The 25,258-nt window shown below is 40.8% G+C and overlaps 3 protein-coding genes across 4 annotated transcripts in view; all 3 read right to left on the bottom strand.

Moving 5' to 3' along the window:
* ash1l (ash1 (absent, small, or homeotic)-like (Drosophila)) overlaps positions 1 to 783 on the bottom strand; it is a 31,688-nt gene extending 30,905 nt beyond the window's left edge. For both annotated transcript variants that reach the window (XR_003271044.1, XM_026156877.1), the window contains exon 1: positions 213 to 783. The gene's annotated coding sequence lies outside the window, so the exon portion shown is untranslated. The remainder of the gene's footprint in view (positions 1 to 212) is intronic.
* A 2,033-nt stretch (positions 784 to 2,816) lies between these two features.
* On the bottom strand, positions 2,817 to 11,305 carry rnf115b (ring finger protein 115b). The gene is made up of 9 exons (XM_026157013.1): positions 10,870 to 11,305; positions 9,208 to 9,266; positions 9,002 to 9,062; positions 8,698 to 8,912; positions 7,273 to 7,341; positions 7,067 to 7,145; positions 6,809 to 6,902; positions 3,520 to 3,635; positions 2,817 to 3,380 (listed from the first exon to the last, which is right to left on the bottom strand). Exons 1-9 carry the CDS (start codon positions 10,945 to 10,947, stop codon positions 3,258 to 3,260), a joined length of 894 nt encoding a protein of 297 aa, XP_026012798.1. The 5' UTR covers positions 10,948 to 11,305; the 3' UTR covers positions 2,817 to 3,257.
* A 676-nt stretch (positions 11,306 to 11,981) lies between these two features.
* On the bottom strand, positions 11,982 to 24,511 carry scamp3 (secretory carrier membrane protein 3). Its single transcript, XM_026156691.1, has 9 exons — positions 24,039 to 24,511; positions 23,717 to 23,797; positions 18,821 to 18,940; positions 18,366 to 18,486; positions 16,544 to 16,672; positions 15,094 to 15,259; positions 14,856 to 14,957; positions 14,580 to 14,697; positions 11,982 to 12,865 (listed from the first exon to the last, which is right to left on the bottom strand). Exons 1-9 carry the CDS (start codon positions 24,090 to 24,092, stop codon positions 12,716 to 12,718), a joined length of 1,041 nt encoding a protein of 346 aa, XP_026012476.1. The 5' UTR covers positions 24,093 to 24,511; the 3' UTR covers positions 11,982 to 12,715.
* Positions 24,512 to 25,258: the final 747 nt, after the last annotated feature.

The raw sequence follows: 25,258 nt of genomic DNA, 5'->3' as shown, positions 1-25,258 counted from the left end.
TGTTACTACATCTCAGCTACGACGGCTAGCGATGCACTAGCAAGTGAGCTAAACCAGAAAAAAATCTCCCAACGTTACCTCAAAGACAAACGCGCAATTAAATCTGCTTAAAAACGCGAGTAAAACAAAAACAGGGACTTATATTCCGGCGGTATAAAATAAAAGGATGCAGGGCTGTGTGGGTTATTTAAAAAAAAAAAAAAAACACTAACTGTCAACAAAATGGCGGCTGCGTTGAATCAACAGAGACCCGAAATGGATCTCCCTCTTATTTCTTCGTCCTCGGTGCCTAAATCCTTTTTTCCTCACGGCGACTGGTATCCGTAATATCTCCCGAGATGCTCCGAAATCCACTCCGACACACCATTAGCTGGGCCTGGATGTGTCAGCGCGGGCCTCTCTCGTCAATCGGGCCTCCATGTCTGCTCAGCCCGTATCGCTACTGTGTCAGTACAACACGGGCATTCTCGGTCCCTGAGAGGAGGGAGGGAAGGAGGACGGACCGAGGAGGGCGGAGGGGAGAGGAGAGGAGGTGAGGAGAGGAGAGCAAATGTCGGTTGTACGCGGTTCCTGCGGTCCCCAGTCATTGACAAAAATGACTGTGTTTCATTATTTCGCTATTTTCGGTTGCACTAGGGCGAGGGTGTGTTTGGCGGTGCGCAACAGTCAACTGTCAAATCCCGGTTTCGTGCCTCCTTTCAAGGGGTCAAGCCTATAAATAAACCACCCTGCCCTCTGTTGTCATGTTCGACTCTGATGGATTGGGCGACTAATCGATCACCCTCTGGCGTTGTTTTTTTTATCCTTTCCTTTTTTATTGCTTGTTTGGTTTTTGGCTATTACATTTTTGTATTTGTTTTTTCTGGATAATAATAAAAAGCTGATTAAATGATTTAAAACTGTCAAGAAAAATTATTCTTTTATTTGATTCTGTCTCACCTGATCTCTAGCATCTGCTTCTGTCACACTTCTCTGAGGTTTTCCTCTTTTCTTCCTGCCTCACAGCTCCGCATCCCTCCTCTACACACGTCCAAACTATAACTAATATCCTCATTTATAATTTTGTCCATCCTGGCAGCTCCCAATAAAAATCTTATAGCATATTCAGCTCTGCCACTTCCTGGCTTTTTATCAGTGCAACTGTCTCCAAAGCGTACACCGTACTAGGTCTTGTAAACCTTCCCTTTCACTCTTGCCCCAAATCATCCCTGACGCGTCTCCACCCACTCATCCCTGCCTGCCCTCTCTTCTTCCCCTCTCTCCAGCGCTGTCCTTTGTTTTGAATGATTAACCTCAGTCATTTAATGGCATCTGCCCTAACTACTACCCCTGCTCCTTGCAGCTTCACTGTTACACCTCCCTCCCTCTTATTCACACACACGTATTCTGTTTTACTTCTACTTTCTTTCATTCGCTCTCTCTCCAGAACATACCTCCACCTCTCCAGGCTCTCTTCCACCTGCTCCCTACGGATCACAGTGTAGATATATATGGACAGCAGCTGTACTGGTTAGGGATTAATACATTTAATGTTGCATCTCTAATGAATACACAGCTAAGCACTGTTTGTGCTGCACTTTTAAAACCACTGCAGCTGGGCTCCCACTTGTAAGGACAGTAGCCACTGTACTAAATCATACTTATATGCTTACTGACCACTTTATAAGGTGCATCTGTCCACCTGCTCATTAACCAAAAAGGTCAGCCAATAACACAGCTCAATGCATAGGCATGTGGACTTGATCAAGATGGCCTGCAAGAGTTCAAACCAAGTATCAGAATGTGGGAGAAAGGTGATTTAAGTGGCTTTGATTGCGGTGTGGTTGTTAGTTCATGACAGGATAGTCTGAATGTTTCAGAAACTGCTGATCTACTGGGATTTTCACACACTAACATCTCTAGAGTTTACAGAGAATTGTCTGAAGAGGAGAAAATATCAAGTGAGCATAAATGTCTAGTTGATCTCAGAGGAAAATGGACAGACTGGTTTAAGCAGATAGAAAAAGAGATACTACGGCCTCTCTGCGTGAAATTTCATGTTCTCCTCGTGCCTACATGGGTTACCTGGGAATTCCAGCTTGCTCCCATAGTCCAAACACATGCATGTTCAGTTAACTGATCGCTGCTGTTTGAAACGATATAAAGCAGGGAAAAAGCAGCTTAGATAATATTTGGGGTCTGAAACAAGTGAATGCTCATAATTTTTGCTTAATAAATGAGTCATATTAATTCATAAAAGGTGTGACAATTCCTCTGCTGTCATACACTAATAGATTGATATCTTAGACGAGCAGTTTGACTATATAATGTGACTATTTTCTGAAGAAGAGCTATGTGGGGGTTTTTTTTGTTTGTTTTTGGTATGAATTCCTGTTAAAGCATACAGAGGTTTCAAATGGACAATGTCATCGAGCAGTTACTGACCACAAAATGCAAAAGAGACAAATAGAACTGGCAGATATGCACATAATTATATCTTAATCCAGTGGTTTTTGAGCTGTGGGGCAGGCCCCAGTGTTGCTGTGCACATAACCAGTTGAAAATGTGAACTGAAACCAAGATAAATGAATCTTCTTCTTCTTCTTTTTTAAGGGAAAATAAAGAAAGCGTATCTTGCTGATGCCATTACGCTGCCCTTAAATAAAATTGAACACGGACCTTTTTTATTGTTACGTTTTTATAAAAACTGTGGGCTCTGTAGAATGAACAGTTTTTGGCTTAGAAAGTTTGGGAAACACTATGTTTTTCTAAGTGACTGGTTAATATCTGCTTCTAAATCTCAGATATGTTAGGGAGAAAAGACAGAGGACAGTAAAGATCACTGGGTTGGGCTTTAATAATGGCTGTACACAGGTAAAAGGTCAACAATATACTGCATTAAGAAACTCTCTTACCAAGAGAATAATGCATAATTCTGTGAGTTCCTCTTTGACAGCCACAGATAGCTCAGTGGGGATTAGTTCATGACATCAAAATCAGTCATTCGGAAAACCACCTAAGAGTGCAGCGTAACAAGGAGGACACATCACCTCTGAATTTTGTCAGCAAACTCTCAGATGTAGCATAAAATGGTAACTATGCTGGAGTAGAAGTTCCTTAAACAGAGATGCGTGAACCAAGTGAGAGTTAAAGCTGCAAATTATGACTCTGACACATCTGTTTTATTTAAAAGCAGCTGATGTGGGGAGCAAAATTTCCGACGTGGGAGGCGTGACTCCTGAAAACAGTAAAATGAAGTAGAGTTCTCTTCACGTTTCTCAGATCGCCTGCCTCTCCTGTTGCTCTGTCCTGAGGGAGCGGGCTTCTGCGGGTTCCGATGTGGGCGGGAGGCTGTTGTCGACGCCATCGAGGCTTTTGCGGCACACGGGGCAAGAGTCGTGCTTTGAGAGTAGAAAAACTCTTGTTAATCAGCAGAAACTATGTGACACAACACTCTTTATAGCATGCTACAACCTGGGAAATCTTTTATTTTTATTACCAGACCTTTAAACCCCTCAAACCCACTGACCGCAGCCTTACCAGCTCCAGCCACGGCACTATACATTCACTGTGGAAGTGATGAAGGCAGGGAAGCTTCCTTACAGTTTCCCCTAATGAATATTCTTCCCTGCAAACCGGACACTCCAGTCTGCAATCTAACAGGGAAGAAATGGAAGGAAAAAGTATGAACGAGTATGTGGAAGAAGACAAAACCAAAAAAAATCCAGTTATTAGACAGGTCTGTAGACTATTACAGTGTAACAAGGTGGTACAGACTATATACTTAATATGATTTATAACATAGTTCTCAATACATAATATTAAGTGGTCTCTTTTTACAACAAAGATGAAACAAGGAAAGATTAGTGGAAAGGATAATGGGCAGTATAAAGAAGATAAAAGTAGGGAGAGGAACGTAAGAGGTAGGAAAGAAATATGATGAGGGAAGGAAAGATGGAAGGAGATAAATAATACAGGAGAAGGAAAGTAAAGCTACAAGGACATAAATAAGGAAAAGTAAAATAACTGCAATGGACAGGGAGTAAGCACAGTGAGAGGAGAAAAGAAAACATAGATGACAGAAAGAAAACAGAGAAATAAGAAGGAAGAGGAACTGGATATAAATTACAGAAACACAGCAGGTGTAAAGGGAACATAGCTAAAGGAAAGGAAAGATAAGAGAGGGAGGAAAATATAGGAGAGGGAAAATAGATATAGGATGATGGTGATAAGAGGAAGAGGAAAGGAAATGTAGGAATAGTGAAAGAATAAATAAATGCTATGAGGAGGCAAGGAACGTGAGAAAAACAAAAATAAGAGGAAAAGACAGCATGAGGAAACCTATGAAAGGTAAAATAATTACTGGTAGGAGTATTACATGAAAGACACAACAAAGAAATTCAAGTCTTCATCTTCCAGCTGCTCTCATTAGGGGTCACCACAGAGGATCATCTGCCTCCATTTCACCCTGTCCTTAGCTCCCTCTTCTGTTACACCAACCCTCTGCATGTCCTTCACTGTATCAATGAATCTTCTCTGTAGTCTTTTTCTTTTGCTCCTGCATAGCAGCGCCATCTTAAGCATCCTTTGTCCAATTATATCCACTATCCTAACCTGAGCTGTCCCTCTGATGTACTCATTTCTAATCTGGCCCATGCTGGTCACTCCTAACAAAAATCTAAGCATCGTCAAATCTGAGACATCCACAAATCTGCCTCCTGTATTTTTATCACTGTCTCCAAACCATATATCACAGCAGGTCTCACAACCTTACCCTTTCACTCTTACTGCTATTGTTCTGTAAATAAATCCCTGACACTTGTCCCACCTGCTTCCTTCTACTGACTTTCATTCATCTTCTCTCCAGGTCATACCTCCACCTGCTCCCTGGCCTCTCTACTTTCACAGTGTCGTCTGTGAGCATCATAGTCCATAGAGACTCCTTCCTGGCCTCATCAGCCAGCCTGTTCATCACCACTGTAAACAAGAAGGGACTCAGTGGTGCTCCCAGATGTAATCCCACCCCATCTTGAATCCATTTGTCACTTCTACTGCATACCTCACTACTGTCTCATTGTCCTCATAAAAGTCCTGCACCACCCTTATGTACTTCTCTGCCACTCCTGACTTCCTCATGCAGTACCACATTTCCTCTATTGGTAGCTTATCTACACCCACGTAGACCTTCTCTGTATTTCCTAATAAACACTCTCAAAGCAAATATCACATGTGCAGTGCCCTTCCTCAGCATGAACCCATACTGCTGCTCACTGATCAACAGCTTTCTTCTTGCCCTAACTTCAACAACTCTTTCCTGTATCTTCATAGTATGTTTCTTCAGCTTTATCACTCTGTAGTTACTACATCACCATCCCATGACTTTTTCTTTAAAAATCACTTAGCAGTACACTTCTCCAGCATTCCTCCAGCATTCTCTCACTTTCCAAAACTGTGTTAAACAATCTGGTTAAAAAGTCTACTGCCCTCTCTCCTAGACGTCTCCATACCTTCACAGGTATGTAATCTGGACAAACCACCATTTTAATCTTCTCATTTTCATCATTCATCAGCTCTTCAAAGTTTTAATTTCATCCTTGACTATATTCATTAGCCATTACCATTTCTATTCTTGATCACCCTAACCTGCTGCACATCCTTTCCATCTTGAGGAAAGCATGTCCTTCTCTCCTTCCTTAGTGTCCAGCTTTATATACAACTCACTGTAAGCTTTTTCCCTTTGCGTTTTCCACTTCTATTTGTAGTTGTATTCTATTTTATTCTATTGTATATAGTATTTTATTTTATTCTATTCTATTGTGTACAGTATCTTATTCGTATCCCATTCCCCATATCCCATGTAACTTTCCACTGTCCACTTTCTGCCGTAACAAAACAAATTTCCCATGTGTGGGACTAATAAAGGTTATCTTATCTTATCTTATTCTCTCTTTGCCGTACGCCGAGCCTCCAAACTTTCATAATCTCCCTGACTATCCCACTTTTTCTTCAAATACTGCACTTTACTTCTTCATTCATTCTACCACCAAGTCGTCTAGTCTTCTTTCCTCTGTCTAGAGCAGGGATATCAAACGCCATGGGCCACATACAGCCCAGTTTGAGTTTAAGTTAACCGGACCAGTAAAACTAAATGATAAAAAAGTTCTGGTAGTTTAAAGTATAAAGTTTTGGTTAATTTAGAGAAAAAAAGTCAGACACTTCTATAGAAGATTAAAAGAAACCGCTTTCTGTTTTTCCACTGTGATTTAACTGTTTATCCATTACTTAATTACTTTGGTGTGGGGAGGTCTTTATTATTAGAAAAGGTGTAAAACTTGTGAAAATACAGTTAAACAGTCAAAATCACTTCTGCACGCCTTCACATTTTCCAGAGTTGTCCAGTGGGCTGGATCTCTATGGCACATTTATCTTGACCGGGCCGATTCTGGTCTCCGGGCTTCATGTTTGACACACCTGGTCTAGAGGATACACTTTTTCGGCGGGTTCCCTCACCACTTCAGCTGTACTTTCCCAGTCATCTGGTAACTCTTCCCTACCACCCAGGGCCTGTCTCAACTCAGCTCTGTGCAACATTCTTCCTTTCTTCAACTTAAACCATTTAATCCTCAGAACAAGGAAAGTAAAGAAGTAATTACGGAGTGAGGAAAGAGGAGGAAGGGCAGAAAATATCAAAAGTAAAAGAAATGCAGAAGGACTGTATGTGTATCTTATGCAAATTCCAATGTCATATGTCAAAATTTTTAAAAAGCTACTGAGCTGTACTGGAGAGATCATGTGATCCGGTGTACATGTGCCATACTGGAATTCCCACCTGTCTGTTCTTGAGAGATGCAAACGGTTGGAAGGGATGAGATCATCTCCTTTTCTGCTGGGGGTGGACCTGTGTTCTCCAACTGTCCTAATAACTGTGTGAGTAGGAAGAGAAATGAGTGGTACGACTACAAATAGGTGAACAGATGAATGGAGAATTGTGTGCAAATGATTTTATGTGAGTGTTTCAATAAAAGAAAACAATGAAGTAACGATGCTAGCGCAGCGCTTCATAGACACTAGCTCTGGTGTCACTGACCTCCGTGATGACAGAGTCAAGACCGCTCTGACCCCACGCATAATCTCCAGGGTTTGAGTACAACTGAAGCATGCTGGATCTGAGAAACGAACCAAAAGGGAGAGCAGAACAAAACAAGAGGGCGCGTGAGAGAGGGGGCGGTTGTCACACAACTTTAGATTAATTCAAGAGCAAGTGATGTGAAATCTAAAATTAAAACCGTTTACAGTGCAGCTGGTGCAGCGCCGGGGTTTCCGTTGTTGGCAAACAGGCCAGCCAAGAACTGCTGCACCATCCTTAAATGAGCAGAAACGGACAGCTTTAGAGTGCTTAAACCAGGCTTTACTGTATGTTCACAGCTTCAGATCATACAGTCACTTTATTTTAGTTGGACTTAGTAAAGTCAACAGCTTTAAACATCAACCGATGTATAAAGCTGTTCTCTATAGTACGTATCATCCAATATACACTTAGTCTGATACTGAACTGTTTTTGACTGCATGCATGTGTAAAGGGAAGGATAATGATTAAAAGCATAGACTGTATATAAAGGATGAATGTTTCCACCTGTAAAAAGTTGTCAGAAAGTACTTTTCTGATGAGTTTATGATCTCATTTGCTATTTTCATGTCTTACTGAATACAAAGTGATGTTTTTTTTTTTATCAACCCAATATGACTCAAAATTGAGGACAAAAAGCAAGGTATGCTTTAGGCCCTAAAGCATACCCTAAAGTTTAGGGTGTGCCTTCTGTGGGATTGGTAAGTCACTACTCAGTGAGTGGGGAGTGTCCCATGGGTTCTCAGTAAGATCCACCCTTTGCTCATGCTGTCCAAGGGGCTGAACAATGAAGTCAGTGTGACAACACCAAAAACTGCAATTCCTCTAATGGCCACTTCACTCCAAAATCAAGTCAGTCCCCACAGACTCCCATATTTTAATTTCAAACTTTACAACACTGAAAAGAATGCTTACAGCCTGATAGAGAAACTGGTTTTGGCTTCTGTGGATAGTGTTGCCCTTCAAAATAGTATTTTATTAGTATGCAGCGCTGAAAGCGACTAAGCTGCAGCTTTTTCACAAGAGCTCACCACAGTGGTTAGCTGTGGACGTTTGAGAGATTTGTATCTCCAGCTGTAATTGAACCACCAACCTTTCACTTGCCAAGAAAAAGTGTAAACCATTACACTACGCAGTAATTAGTGGACTATATCTGCAGCGTCGGTCGATGAGCACTTCACTCTCTCATCTAAACACGGTCACTTCTGGCTGCACAAAACTGGGATTGGATTCAAAATGCAGAGACCAAAATCACAGCGGTTATATCTGTTTCATTTGGGAGTCTGTGTTTATCACTGGAAATATTAAATCATTACTGAGGTATCCTTACATGTGAAAACTTCACAAATATAAGAAATTAAAATATTACCTGTGAATTGGAAGGTAAAGGTCAGTATATTTTCACAAATTTGAACCTGTAATGAGGTTGTTCACCGATTTAAACAAACGTAGTTTGAAACTGGTAGTATATGCATGATATTAAAGTTTTGGTCTTGTTATTGATCTTGGTTTTCATTTCTCATTGGCTGTTGTTTCTGTATCGATAACACAGCACCCTTGCGGTCATGTTTCTGTATACCATGTTCACACACCCTTCAACTGCAGGCCTTTGTTCGAAGGTCCTAGACGGTGTCTCTTGCTCTGGGTTGGAAGGAGACTCTGGTTCTGTGGCCTCAGCAGGGCCCGGTGATGCTGGAAGAAGACGGCTCTGACCAGCAGATCCCTGCTCACCGTCATCAGGGTCGGACTCGGAGGAGGGCGGATGCGACAGCAGAGCAGAGCGCTCCATAAACAGCAGCTGCCATAACTTGGCGAGAGACCAGAGAAGCAATGTGTCAAACAAAGCTTTAGAGAAAGAGGAGTGTTCCTATTAAAATGCCATTTGTTAGGACGTACTTCTGAGAGCAGTGAGTTTGAATCTTCACTGGGAACAGATGCTCTGCTGGTCTGCAGGAGACTAGACAGTAAAGAAAATCTGTCAGTGGTGTTAAATGGAAAATTCATACATGCTTCACTCATTATCACTCTTTAACGAGGTATATTTAAAATGCTTTCACATGTTCCTTTTTTTTTTTTTTTTTTTAAATCAGAGAAAGCCATACCTGGAGTCTTCTGTTACTTCCTCAATGAAGCCAGAGTCACATCTGGGGCATACGAAATCCTCAAAGACAGAAAAGCTTTTTTATAATAAGCTCGTTTACTGTCACTGCCATTTCATTTCATAAGTACAGGCATTAATCTGCTAATCCTCAGGCAAGCCTGTCCGCAAAATTTTAGAGGCTGGCTGCAGGGATTGGGCTGGAGTTGAATACAAATTTTTGGCACACAGCCGACGTCCTGGTTTTTATTCTGGAGGTGATCTGCGCAGGCCAGTCAAGTTTCATCTCTCTTCACTGTAGTGTAGACAGTGTCAGTCTCAATACAGCCACGAAGATGGGCTTCAATATGCTTTACCATCCAGGAGTGGTCATAGTGTGGTCATATGTTGTGCATACTCACTGTCTCTATTGTTTAAGATACCAGAGCTGCAGCATTGTGATTGACTTTTCAGTGTTTATAACTGAAAACACAACTTTAAAAGCACAATGCCAAGCAGCCACTATAAGAAAGCCACATGCTGTTTGGCAGGGTTGACCTGGGAGGAACTTTGCAGTTCAATACTGAATTAGATAGTCTGTTTGAAGTATTTTCAGACTATGTTTAAAAAATATACCCTCTTCCTGAGTGTCAGGAGGTAGATCGGTTTGTCTACTATCCTGAAAGTTGTTGGTTTGATTTTCCTTAGTCTGAATGTCAAAGTATCCTTGGGCAAGATATTGAACCCGGATGCATTCATTGGAGTGCAAGTGTGTATGTGAATATTAGGCAAAAAGCGCTTAGGCATCGAAAATAGTGCTTGTATGAATGTGCGTGTGAGTGCATCAGCCTAGTTTGTAGTAAGAGCACAAAATGAGCACAACAGGTTATATAAGTACAGCCCTTTATATTGATTTTAACAGATATATACAATAAAAGAAAGGATTCAGTATTCACTTTAGAATTTTGTTTGCTGGTATTATGAACATCCAATAATTTAGACGTTGATTTAATAAATAAAGTATTACTTTAGGGACACCCTCAAACCAAAAGGAATAACAACAGAAAGTCGGGCGTATTCCTAAAATCCTGCTAACGTGCGTTTTCGTTCTGCGTCACCTAATACCAGTGCGTAATTACGCCACGAAAAGTGCCAGCTGCGCAACAAATGCGCTCCACTGTGCCCTCTCCGTTTTACCTCCAAGAGAAACTGACTCAAAGTAAACGAAGTTCAACCTTTCAGTCCGCCACATCAAGCTGAATGTGTGTCATTAAACAGCAATGGAGAAATATTTTTTAAATCCTGGTGGTAAATGTGGCGACACCTACACGCCCCTCTGACTTCTCTTACACACAGCTGACGGGAGACAACTAGACACAAAGTGGCCAACAGTGGCGCTTCTAAATATGGCAACGTGAATCGCCACATTTTACTCCCTCACCCGCTCTAATAAGACTTCAGTACTCGCTGTGTGCACACGAAAACCCAAAGACTGGCCGCCATAGCCACATGTGTGCTTTAAGGGTTCCAATTATTATAGGTTTTGGAGATAATAGTTACTAATCAATCAGTTAAATCGGTTTGAAGAATCGGTTAATATTAATTCCACACCCTCCGGGGAGGAGAAATCGTGGGTGATGCTCAGGCCAGCACGTGTGGAGCAAAAACACTCTCCAAAGCAACTCACCGGGAGTTTGGGGTTTGTTTCACATTTACAGCAGTGACAGAAAAACCGGACTTGTGGCGTATCCCCAGCCTCCGCCATCTTCACGGTGAAGCGCAGTCCCTGACGTAGCTGTGGCAGCCCATAAAAGTCTCAGACGGCTGTCAGACGGATCAGAGCGGTCCAGGAGGGTGTTGATGTGTCCCAAAACCAAACTAAGACCTTTTTGAGAGGACACAATCTTCACACTGACGTTTTGATAAGCAAAACGCATGAAGGGTTTCTCTAGACTGGTTATGCCAATAATAAACGTGTTTAGAAAAATATGTAACCGGCGGACTCGATCTTCCTCTGGTGGCAGCCGCAAAGATCAAGTTGCAGCCACCCGAGCTTAAATTTAAGCAACAAGTTGTAAGCATGACACCAAGGATGTAGTTTCCTTTCAGTTTGTTGGGTGTCGCCAGAGACGCTTCTCTCTTATGAAAAAAAGGCCCTAAATTTTTGGTGTAAAACAGAAGTGTCTCACTCCTTTTAATTCGTGGATCACACAGTCTGAAAGTCGAAAGAGAGAAATATTTCTTGTTGTGTCTTGAGCATGGACGTGAAGCAAATCTGTGAGGAATGTTTTCAGCACCTTGTTGAATTGACTTTATGGGCTGAACTGCTAGTTTAAGATGATACTGAATAGAAGCTGCTTGTGGGTTTACACCTCAGTGACCAAGAGTTTTAAAAGTGTCAGCTAGAGGCTTCAGAACAGGACTTCACTAACCAGTGGGTGACATCACATTGCCTATGTCCATCCTTTATATTATGTATATGATTAAAATTCAGTTTCTCTTTCTTTATGTTGATAACAGCTTGTCTAGATTAAATATTTTCACACTTTGTAATCCAATCCAGTGGGCCAGACTGAACCCTCTGCCAGGTCGTTTCTGGCCCACAGGCTACATGTTTGAGGCCTTATTAGGGATAAATCTAATAAAGTTTGAAGGTTAATGGTTGTATGAAAGGTCAGTTACTGACAGTGAAGCCCGGAACCTGCTTAAGGTTGGATTTTCCACTATTAAAATGCAGGTGATCATCATTATTATTATCGTTCCAACAGGATGAGGGAATAACGGCAGCAGTAGACTGTGAAAGCATGACAATATATTTTAATAAAACCAGGACAGTGACACAGTCATGATATTCACAAGCAGTACTGAAAGAACAGTGACAGATACCAGAACCAAACCAACACATGTTCATCATCATTACAGTACGAAAGGTTTTGGCAATACAGTAAACGGGCATTCTTGTTTGGCATAATAACAAAACAAACTGGTTAGTTTGCACTTAAGCTACAAAAAAGTAGTGCTGGCTAAAGTTGAGCAAATCAGTTACGGATGAAATGTAGCAATGGCAACATTTCTGTGTTCAGCCCCAGTCTTACACTTTGCATTTTAACTGTAAATGTGGAAAATGTCAAGGCTAGCAGAATCCAACTTGGCACACAGCTGTCATTTCATAGTAAAAGCATCGTCCCTCTATTCACTGAAGCATCACTTTTCATATAAATTCATACAGCATCTTCTTGTTTTTTTTATTATATTTTCCATCTTTCGTTTTCTTGAATCAACACTTACAATGTGTCAATTCCTGTTTTGGTTTAATATACGTAACTTTTCCTGTACGTCATAGGAAATTGGATAACCCCACATCTGTCTCATGCACGTGCTCTGAAATTAAGTAGGGGGTAATTATATAGACTCCACTTCCCTCCATCAAATTCTAATCACCTGTGGGGAAATAAATACCAAACTGAACCACCATCGAGCTCAAAGCTCCCCTCCTCCTCCTCGTCTTATCCAACCGTCTCTGTTCGTTCTCTCTATCGAGGAGCGGTGAAGGCCCCCTGGGCAGCGTTGGCAGCGGCGTTGGCAGTAGCCTGGCGTACCGCCTGATTGGACATGACTCCAGTGGCGAACTCAGCCTGGGCCTTCTGAAAGCTGGCATCGGTTTGCCTGTACAGACTGTGGATCTGGAGCGGGAAAGACAAGAGTACGCTGACACCTGATCCTTGCAGCAATTCATCATCTTATTATGCACGCTGTGAGGGTGAAAACGATACCCACAACCTGATATTGTGGCTATTCTTCAGGCTCTTTATCTACTGAATGCTTCGCGGTAGATGGACCACCTGGACTACGTGGTGAGACGACTGTGTTTACTTGAAGCTTGTTCTTGCTCTACACCTTTGACTCAAATTCAACCCACTTAATCTTTAGCTTTACAATCATAAAGCATACAATTTATTTTGTTTGAATGGATATTCATGTGACACTTTCAACATTTCAAATAGTGAAGTTGTAAGACTTTCATATTTTCCCTAGAAAGATGCACAGACCCTGGCTCAGGTGAAGTGTGCTGTCCACTGAGTGTTTAAAAGGCTGATTGTTGACCTGTTGTGCATCTCCTTATTTTCTGTCCTATATACTGTTACAGTGAAAGATTCTCATAGTAAACATATCCAAAGTTTTCACATCGTGGTGTATGTGCAATTAATCCCTGTGAGCTAAAAGCTCGAACTTTAGCATGTTTGTGATGTCACAGGGAAGGGATATCCCTAAAACGGTGATCTCAGCTATTCCGGTCTAGTTGCTGCACAGAAGCCCAGCCCAGTATATGACATATAAGGGTTATTTTGAACTGGGAGTCATGTTAAGTTTGTCTATTAGAGTTCAAAAATGAAAGTAATGCCCTAACACTGAAACTCTCAGTTGTTTTCTTATGCACTACAACAAAATCCTGGTTTTGTGCAAGACACTTTCTGCTAGGGCTGTGCGATATGACCAAACTCTCATATCCCGATATAAGACATCTATCATCCGATAACGATATAAATCACAAAAATTTCACATTTTCTGTAAATTCTGTGAATCTCGGGCAGCTCGACTTGCGTGAAGTGTTTCCAGCTGGGCATCGCGTACCTGGAGTCGAGTGTTTTAACCGATGTAGGAAACGATACATTTTTAGACATAAGTTGTAACGGCCGCCGTTTTCTTTGTGAGTATTTATTACACGGCGTGCTGCGGGGAAAAGCCCGTTCTGACGTTTGAGTCTAAGGTTTATTTTTTAAGCACCTGGCGGCTCTTTTTTACTTCTCATCCGTAAATACTCTGCATCTTTCACGTGATTCACTTTATTTTGAAAAGTCTCAACAGGATCTTGAGCTTTAATGTGAAAGGTTTATGTGGAACATAAACGGACACGCGTTGGTTTTACAGTCGTTGTTGCTAACGACAACGCATAAAAACATTCGCTTGTCTGTAGTGTGGTTATATAAAATATAAGAGAAAGAGAGAACTTTAAGAAATGAATATAGCCACTACAGTGACCAACAAAACCATGAAAAAAATATTGCCGTAAACAGTTTATTTTGCGACACCACGAAACAAACGATAGCGTAAATGAAACGAAAAATGTTTTTATATCGTCATCCGATATATATCGTTATATCGAACAGCCCTAGTTTCTGCTTTCAGAAACCAAGATGCTGTGGCATTAAAACACTTTATCCTGATATAATCACATATAAAAAGATATAAATAACTCACTGCTATGCTAATACCCTGACTCAGTGTGGGGAACAATCCTGTGCTTTTGTTCCAACGACAAATCTGAACATCTGCTGATAAAAATAAGAGCCTTGATTTGAAGTTCTTTATGAGACATGAAAATATGAACAAATGTACCCTTTTCAGCATGATGACCCCCATAACGGTTTCTGCAGTAAAGAGAGCGGCATTGATCATCATGATCACACCGACACCGATGTGGGGGCTCAGAGCTGAAAGGCTCACAATCCAACCACTGAAGGACAGAGAGAGACACACAAAGATCAAATATACAAGGACGCATACTGTGAAAATAGGAAATAGTCAGGAAATATAAATATTTCACAAGTAACTGGTGGTTGCTAGGAGGTTTTCGACTGGGCTAACACAGAGATATTTGTTTAGGAACCTTACCTGAACCCCCATCCAGGGATGCCGATGGTCATGATGATAAAGACGATCACTTGGGCAAAGAAAACGAAGAAGAAAGCAAAGAAGTTGAAAGAGCTGTCACTCCTAGAAGAGGGAACAATATAATTACTAAGGTGACTGCACAGTAACTAACAACTCAGTGTAATTTATGCGACTGTACTGAGCAAAAACCCAAAAGGAAAACGACTCAAAACGTCTTCACCAAGACGGAGGTACACACCTGAAGGCTTTGTACATGGGTCGATACCAGCAGATAAAGGAGCAGGGAGTGAAAAGTAGGACCCACAGGATGGCGAGGCCGAGACCAACACCAACACCACCGGACTGGTTGATGCAGAACAGGGCCAGGGAAGAGATCAGGTTGAAGACCAGTGTGCCTGTGCAGACTAGACATAGATAGGCTATGACTAAAAAGGAAAAGAACTGCAGCCTGACCGTAGGGATCAAAACCAAACCCATCCTTCTCCCTTTTGGCTCTGGCTGATGCAATATGATGCCATTTTCACTAAATCTGTTGTTGTCTGCTGCCTGGTCAAGATTTCAGAGTGTGACAGACCGTTTTTAAAATAGCTCTACACTGTTCTTTGCATGTTCACACAGGAACTGTATAATGCAATCTTAATAACACCTTCACAGTTTTACAGATCAGGCGTCCTCAAAATCTGATAATTCTGCAAAAATCTAAATGATAATTTTTAAAACAGCAGTCACAAGCTGTTTTTACAGGATATACACCCTGTAAAAGCTCAGTGACCCTGAACTGCATCTCTTAAGAAATGGATGGTTGTATGGAGAGACGGCAGGAGAGTCTGAAGTAGATCCTGCAGGTTTCAGGGCAAGCACTTTGGTACCTTCCAGCCAAAGTCACATGCACATAAATGCCACAATGCAAGGACTCTTAGCAGCGGTTTTAATGCTGCGGCTGGCTGATTAACGTACATGCTACATTTGACTTTGATCATACCCACTTTGATTTCAAGCGGACCAAACCAAATCAGGTCAGTTCAGTTTAATTATTCTGTCAGTGTAAAGAAGTTTAACTACACATTAATCCCTGAGATATCTTAAAATGAGAAAAAGAAGAAGAATTTCAACCGTACATCTCAGTTTTTCCAGATGGCAAAGAATTGCAGCTGTAGTACATTATAGAAATCTGTCAGCACAACTCAGTTGTCCAAATTTCATTTCAACATTCACTTTCTCTCTCACTTTCAAAATCAGTGTCAGGTTTAACTTTCATTCATGCCCTAAAAACTTGTGGACATGCAAACAACCCTGAAAACATTAAAGCCTCCTCTTACATTTTTTCCTGGGATAATCTAAGTGACAAGGTGTGGAGAAATTCTACAGTTTCTCTGTGAAGAAATCAACGAGAACTTGTGCAAGTTTAACCAGCTGGATTGGTTATTGTGCAGACGCTCCGTGTAAGTGTCCCAGAGTCTTCAATCTAACAGTGAAGTGCAAGTCTTTGTACAAATATTCAAGCTCTACTGCCAGACAGTGCAGGAGGAGGCACGCATGCACGAGCTAGCGTTTACTGCCTCTAACTAGCAAGTCTTAAGTGTTAAAACAAGATTCCCTTCACGCTAAAAAAAACTTCATTATGATGTTAAATTCTAACACTGATGCCTCAAATTAATAATAAACTGTTAAAAGTTGCAGAAACTCACACAACCAGAAGTAGTACATGATGGTGACCGTGCGCTGGAACCGCTGGCTGATCTCCACATTGATGTCCTGATAGAAGCAGGGACCCACAGGGCAGAAGGAAGGCAGCGGGGGCCAGTTATTCTGCCGGGCTGAAGAAGAAAAAAGTCAAAAACACTTTGGTGTTACTGGGATGTCATCAGTTTATTTCCTTTATTTATATATAAACACATCACTCCAGTTTTAGCAAATTTACGCTGACTCCCTGTTCATTATCGGATTGATTTTAAGATTCTTTTACTTTCTTTCAAAGTTTGAAATGATATGGCGCCCAGTTATTTAAGCAAACTCCTCAACATAACTGAGATAGTCTAGCCAGATCCTCTCAGTACAACCAAGGTCTCAACTGAAGCATAAAAGAAGATCGGGCCTTCGCAGTTGCAGCGCCTAGACTTTGGAATAACTTGCCAGACAGATATTCATACTTCAGTCTATTCTTTTAAATCGTGTCTTTAACCTCACTTTTTTATATTGGTTTTTATTTCTAGTTCAGTTTGAATACCATCAGGCTTGTTTTATGGTTGCTACATTTGTTTTGTTTTTATGTTAATACTTTCTCATTGCCTCATCTTATTCATCTGCATTTGTTTTTAAATTGTTTTCTCTTGTTCTTAACTAATTGTGAAGCATTTTGGTCAACTTTGTTGCTTTTAAATGTGCAATAGAAATACATTTGATTTGATTCATTTAAGTTCATTAAACCTTATCATATTTATATTACAGGAGGTTTGTACTTGTTTTTGTGCAAACTCTAAAATAGTGCTCTGACAATTTTGGTCATATCGTGACAAAATCCAATCACCACCTCTCACTGGACCTCCTGTGGATCAGCAGACTAATTAGCAAAGTAACTTTTCTATATTTTTTATAGCAGTGCAAAACTTTAGGTCCCCCTTTCATCCACAGCCACTTTAAGGCTTTCTCTGTGGCCTCAGTGATCTTGCGAATGGCTCGTCTCCTCTTCTCTCCTATGATGCCATCCACAGTGCAGGCCCTGCAGAACGACTGCCCCATGAAACCTCTGCACCCAAGCTCAACAGGGAAACACTTTCCCCTCCCACCCTGCTTCTGGCCATTCTTGTCCAGGCCATCAATCCTCTCCCTTTTTCTTGAAAAGAGTACTGTAAGCTCCAACATTGCAATGTCCTTTGTTGCTCCTGACACCAGCACAATGTCGTGCCTCAGGGCAGTTCTTTTTTTATGTGCAGAGGGAACTTCAGCTACTATCAGCTGCCTTAGGTGTTCTGCTGGATTTTTCTCCCACTTTTATGAAGCAGATGGTGGTTAGCTAGTGTTGTCACCAGATACTTTATATAGAGTAACCAGTTATCCTGCTCCATTGCACATATAAGCCTGGAAATGTGTTATACTCATGTTGTTATTATCCGTTTATCTACTCTGTTGAGTTCCACAAAGCAATGAAAAAAACTGGAGCACAATTCCTTGTATCTGTGCACATACTTGATCAATAAAGCTGATTCTGAAAAATTTAATGTGTCTGGCTTCTTTGATTTGTGAAGCTGTGGGTGCAAAAAAAATTGCAAACAAAAATTGTGATTAAAAATCTGCCAAATCTAAACCGAGCCCTGTAAACTCCAGGGTAATGTAACTTGGAAAATCAAAGGAGGAACTTAAAATGTTGAAATGTAACATATTTTTCAATACTCCCGTACACAGTAAGAAATAAAAGATAAAGTTGGACGAGGATCTTTTAGATCTAAAGGTTTAAAGTTCTCTCACTTGTCTACATTAACTCCCCATCCCATCATCCCCTCTATGTCTTACAGGCTCCTGGTCCAACGCTGTGTGCCGCAAGCTCCCGCTCTCTCCTCTCCAGCTCCTGGGCTTTCTTCTCCAGCTCCTCCTGCTTCTTCATCAGCTCTGCTGTGGCAGCATTCACAACAGGCTAGCACAGAAAGAATGAGGCATCAGAACTCTATGTCAAAGTTATTCTGCATAATCATGTATACAGGTCCCAAAGTTGCTCCAATGGTTGTGCTTAGGTATATTACTGGTTCAAGTGAGTCATTCAGACTGGTCTTTCAGCACGCAGATATACACAGCAGGAATTAGTGCAACGCTTCATTTTAATAGCCATAAAAACACTTACATGGCACTAAAGGGCATCTAACAAAACTTTTAGTACAATCCTGTTTTATACATCCAGCAGCCCCTGAACGTTCTGATGGTAAGCTGATACAAAATCACAGTGAAGAGGGTCTTTACTGTAGGGTGTATACCTGGGAGTTGTAGGAGCCATAGTTGCGAGGCTCGGTAGGTGTTGTCCTGCTAGGCGGGGTCTGCACAGGTGGAGATGGAGCAGGTGCAGATGGAGGAGTGGCTTCATATGGTGGAGGAGGCTGTAGCATGGTTAAAAAACAAAAACTGACATCATACATCAGTCAGACGAAAAAATGTGGTCACAAAAACATGATTCCAAGAACTAAGAATTAGAGTATTAATTGTTAATTAATTAAAAGTATTATTGTATAACATATACAGATCATACACATTTTAAAACAATACAAAAAAGTAAAATAAGACATTTCTCTCCACAACTAATATCTCACAATCTTTTCACAACACATGATTATTAAACAATCATTAACAGCTATGCACTTTTGAGACAAAGTTCACAAGCTTGAACATTTCTAAAAACTAAAGGAAATCAATCCACTTTTTGTGAACTGATCTTTCTAGATATCTGAGCACAGAACTTCAGATAACAGCATTTAGACCTCTTCATTCTAATAGCGAAAAGCCTTTTATCCCATATCACACACACAGCTAGAGCAGACAAAAAATATTTATCATGATATACATTTGAAAATTTGCGATAAAGATATAACTGACGATATAATTGACACTAGACAAAATACTTTACAACTCCACAACTTTATTAGTGCAACAAAAAAAAAAAAAATCAATATATTTTCACTTAAACAAGCAGCTGTTTTTTATGTGCATTAAAGTTACATAAAAATTTAACAGTGCAAATGCAAATTCCTTGCTGACAGTTTAAGCAAAAGGCATTTCCAGTGGAAATTGGCCGACATATCCTCAACATAACCATGTATAATATCCACAAAACTTAAAAAGAGGTTATACACACACAAAACGGTAACATTATGTTGAAGCACAGTACGTATCACTCCGCGAGGCTCCTGCCTACAATAGCCGTAATGCTCCGACAATCCATCAAGCGATGCGGCTTCGTAGCTTAGCAAAGTCGTACTAAAACATTTGACAGATTTTCGAGCGCCGTGTACCATATAAAATTGTTTCGAGGTCATAAACACAACCAGAATTCATGCATAAGGGGCACTGTCGATTTTCAGAATAAAAGGATTAAGGATTAAGTGTGCCGTATTTTCCAAAAAACATGGTAATAACGACGGCCCGTTAGCATGCGCTACCAAAAATAGTGCTTTGTTGTGTATCTGATAGACGAAAGCTAAACCAGTTCCACACCACTGAAGTTGCAGCATTTTTACAAACGAATTCTGGTTCATCTGTTTCATTTAACGATCCACTTTCGCTCTTCTCATTCTCCGTTGCAGCCATGTGCGTATGAAAACAAAGGCACTGCGCATGCGCGTTTCACCCATATTCTATCGTGATATTTCATTTTCTTATCGTTGCCCAACATTATACCGGTATTACCGTAAACGTTATATGGCCCAGCCCTACACCAGTGTTGGTCAAGTTACTTGAAAAAAGTAATCAGTAACTAATTACCGATTACATCCCCAAAAAAGTAATCCAGTTACTTTACTGATTACTTATTTTCAAAAGTAATTAGTTACTTAGTTACTTTTTAAAAACATGATTTACAACCTGAATAGGTGATAAAGCGATAGATCTTTCAGCCCAATGCTACTTTTTCTACAATCAATCATACAAAATGTAATCAAATGGAAAAGTCTCCTTTTTTAAAACTTGTTTTATTAGTTTTCATCTTTTAACTTTATGCATCAAGCAAAAATGTAATTATATGCAACATTCTCTGACTGGAAGAAATTTGTTTAACATTTAAACTTATTTTCTGAACATTCCAGCACATAAAATATATATTTTTTTGTGTTTACACTCAGTCTTTCAAATAGATGCAAGTAAAACACAGCAGAAAATAAATAACATCAAAGACTCGGCGGTCCTGTTGCTCTATTTTCACCTGTAAAGCAGGAGTAGAGTAGGCAGAGGTTTACCCTGGTGCAGGTGTGCCACAGCGGTCAGTGGAAGAATCCGCGAGTTTCTCTGTGAGTTTCCCATTACGTGGTAGCGCACTCGGTGCTTGCTCAGAAGTTTAGGGTTTTTTTTTTCCACTTTAAAAATAAGTTTTCTTCCCACGCACAACGGACGCTAATGTTTTTGTCACTTTTTATGGAATCAAACTCATACTCTCTCCCGCACTCAACATATGATCCGTTGTTGATCTGCACACAACTGTTGTCACGAACGTCGCACTCGCTTACGTCACTGTCGTGAAACAGTAACGCGTTACTGCCCATCTCTGCCCTACACACAGCAATATCCTGGGGATTTCTGGTTTAAGTCATTTCTTTGAATTGCTTTTCTGGACGATAAAGTTAAGATTCCAAACAGGTATTTTATTTTGAAGATTCCACATGGGGAATTCCATCCACCCTCCGATTTCTAGAGTGCACAGCTAATCTCAGTAAATCTAAGCTTCCTCATTCCCTGCATGGAGATTTGCATATAAAGGTAAAAATTGGACCAAAAGTAGAAAAGTCCATCATCAAAGCAGACATTTTTTCCCAAAAATCTACTGTATAGGAATTTATTTAATTTATTTTTAAATAACAGCATTTTTGATCCATCCATCAATTTTCTTCTGCTTATTCAGTTCAGAGTTGCAGGGAGGCTGGAGCCTATCCCAGCTGCCAAAATATATAGGACGGTGTGTTGGACCCCTGTGACATCCCACTCCTGCTTTTTTCCACACAAATCAAACCATATCTGATGAAAAGAACTTAAAATATTTGCTCACTTTGGTTCACAATAGAGTTTTTAAATGGACTCAAAAAGACCCCAGCGGTGTACGCATATGTGTGGGTTTGCAACATTAAGCAGGAAGTGGCCCATCTGTGTGGCAAATGTGACCCAAATGTCATGGACGCTTATGGGAGGTTATTTCCCATCATTTAACAATATAAACTTTATTGTCATGTAATTTATTTGTAAATGTTCCATAATTAGGAATCTTATTTTGACATTCTTCAGTTATATCAGTCTAAAAATTGATTGAGTATACAGTTAAAAAATGATTATTATTGATGTAATAATCACAGATTCAAATCAGGATTCTCTGATTTCCATGCCTCTCTATCAGAAATGCTTCTGCTCTGCATTTCAGGATAATCAGGGTTACACGAGGGTGCAATCCACATACAACTGTAAATATTGTTGTGAGAAAGTATGCAGCTTGTGAGCTCTGCTACAAGTGCTACATAAACAAGTCCAAGTTTAGTTCCTGTTGCTGCAGAGTTTGCTAGTATCAAAGACAGACAGGAAGTACTCATGAACTCAAGGTGTTTCCTAGCAACAAAAACCTAGTGATATAGCAAGGACCTCAGCTGTTTCCCCAGCAACAAAAAGCCCTGAACTCACTGTATCACACATACTGTTAAACACTAATGTTAAGGCCCAGCATCTCACAGGGCAAAAGCTGTGTTTGACAGACATCAGTCTAAACATATAAAGCAGAAACGGAGATGCTTGGTGTAACACAGAAACCGTTTCATCAGATAGTCTCTGTGCTCCCCACAGACAGTCACAATAAATGGCTGCCCCTCCCTGGGCCTGGTTCTGCTGGTGGTCTCTTCCTATTAAAGGAGTTCCTTCCCCCCCACAGTTACCATATGCTTACTCATAGAGAATCAGCTGATCACTTGGGTTCTCTCTCTAATATTCTTGGGTTCTTAGTTTACAGTATAAAGTCCTTTGAGATGACTGCTGTATACAGTTGTCTTCAGACGTACACAGTCATCCTGGGCATTAATCTCATGAAATTTTAAGTCTTTTAATGTTTTTTTTAAACTGTTCTTTTTCCAGAGTGGAATGACTGTGCAGCATACACATTTAATCACTTTAAAAAAAACAAGAATTGGGTGCGCTAGTTTGAATTATTTTAGATTTTCTCTCATCCATACAGGCTCAAATATACTTAAATCTTTTAATGTGATCCTGAAGATTCAACAGTTTCTTTTAGCTTGTCAGGTCCAACACCTATTAACCTATTAACTTCTCATTAGAGGTCGTGATTGACTAAGCTAGTAGATTCTTTTTGCCAGCTACCTTTAAGCCTAGTCTTAAGACTAGGCTTAAAGGTAGCTCCACTAATATTTCACCGAATATTAGTGGAGTTGTATGTACATATTTGAGCTTGTGGATTAGAGAAAAACCAAAAACAAATTCAAACGTATGTACCCAATTGTTGTTTTTTTAAAGTCATTAAGGATATATGCTGTATAATCATTCTACCCTTGAAAAAGAGCAACTCAAAGAAATCATTAAAAGCCCCCAAATTATCAAGACCAGTGTGTGTAAACGTCTTCATTTAGAGCTGAGCGGACTCGAGCTGTGTCCTCTAACACACTGTCTGCACTGTATATGAAGAATGTCAGCTGATACACAGTCTTCAGTCTTGTGTAATATTATAATATTGTTAATAAAATGTATAATTAATAGTGTGTAATAAAACAGTTAACATGTGAGTAGTTTCGCAACAGAATCCTGAGGTCTCCTTCTGCTTTCAGGCCTCTGAATCACCACAAATCCAGGCCCAGTGATTCAAACTGAATAAAAAGAGTGAAGTGAAACAGAACGGCCTCACTATGAGGACATCAAAGTAACTCTGCAGCGACTTACAAAAAGGAATAAAATTAACCATTATTCACAAGAACAACTGCGCTTTCCTAAGGATAACATCTCAGAGCTCGGGGTTATCTGTGCCAGCATGCTTTCTTAAATATTTCAAACCAACTCAGGCTGGTCAACCTGCTGCAAACCAGAAGCCAGATGCTTCAAAATACACAGGAAGCAGGAGAGACAGTGGATCTCTGTCTTCTTTGAAACAAAAGCACAAAAAAATGGTTAAATATAATAATGCTCACCGCAGTTGTATTATCAAATGGGTTGTAAAGGTCCAGTGTGGCATATCCTGTGTTGCTGCTGTGTTGAGTCACTGCAGGGTCCTAGCAGACAGGACAAAGACAGAGTAATTCAGCATAAATAAATCCTCATTTTTTCATGTGCTCGCTGTTAATAAGAGCTACAAGTGGGCGAACACTGAGGAGGATCTGGCAGGCCCTGAAATAAGTCACATGAGCAACAACACGCCTGCTATTACACGGAGCCAACACCGGCCACTTTCATCCACCCACCCATCCATCCATCCATTACCCTGACGTTAGCTTCATGCCTAACATCTCTCACCTGGAAAGGGTTTTGGTCCTCCATCGGTTCTGGGAAGCTCGTGTATTTTGACATCTCACTAGCGGCTAGCTTGAAGAAGCCACCGCGTACTCGCTGATGTCAGCGCTGGAGCAAAAAAAGAGAAGAAAAAAAATCCCTGCGTTTGTTTCCGTTTCAAAAACGAAAGAACAGGCAGGGTGTGCTCGTTTTTAATCGATGTAAACTATCTCCCCGCCCCTCTGGCTCTCATCTCAACTGTCACGGCTCTGGGTTTCACACGGGTCGATGGGTGTATTCACCGGAGCTTTCTCTAATCCGGGGCCGGCTGTCAGTGTCCGGTTTGCGGCTGTGGGCCGAGCGAAGCCGTTAGTTTTTCTGGGAGGAAAAGGATCCGCGGTACAGGAAGTAAACAGCCGAAAGCTGGCCATGTGACTGCTGCTGCAGCGGAAACACGTGGGTTCTGTCGCGGCTGAGATAATCAGGTGTACACTGGATAGCATATTATATTTGTTTATATTTAAGTGTACTGCTGTGTTTGGATAATGAGCGGTGGAACTCCTGCACAAAGAGTTGATCTTCAGTGGGCCAGACAAACTAAAGCTGTTTCCTAATGACCTACCCTTTTCGTTTATATCAAAGTGGTAATGTGTGGGGTAAGAGTGGCGAATGGGTTCAAAGTGGGGGTGGGATTACATCAGGGATCGACTCTGAGCCACTTGTTGTTTGTAGTGGTGATGGACAGGTTGGCTGATGAAGTCAGGCAGGAGTCTTTGTGGAGTATGATGTTTGCAGATGACAGTGCGATTTGAAGGCAGAGTAGGAAGCGGGTGGAAGAGAGGCTGGAAAAGGTGGAGGACAGAATACATACCTGGGATCATCCATCCAAAGTAATGGGCACTACATAAGACAGTTGCTTCTTGGTTTGGTCTCTTGCACTTAACATAATTTACACCTTCTCTTTTCTCATGCACTCTCTTACAGTGATTTTCTGACTGCATACACTATGATTCGTTTAGGTTCTTCTTTTATTTTGAAAAAAAAAATTAAAATGTGTTGTTAATTTAACACTTATTTGCATCTTCCTTTTTGTCATGGCTGTGCAGTCTGGTTAGTGATGTTGGTTAGACCTGGTCAGCCTGAAGTGAAGCCTGAAATTGGCTTTCAGTCAAATCCACTTAGGAATCAATCAAATGCCCGTTTACTCTATGCAGTGACACAATGGGCAGCTTTGTTAAAGTGAC

This window comes from Astatotilapia calliptera, chromosome 22 (genome assembly GCF_900246225.1).
Source record: "Astatotilapia calliptera chromosome 22, fAstCal1.2, whole genome shotgun sequence".
In the NCBI taxonomy this organism is placed as follows: Eukaryota; Metazoa; Chordata; class Actinopteri; order Cichliformes; family Cichlidae; genus Astatotilapia; species Astatotilapia calliptera.
The sequence above is the reverse complement of the archived record's forward strand: the minus strand, read 5'-3'. Positions and strand labels throughout refer to the sequence as shown.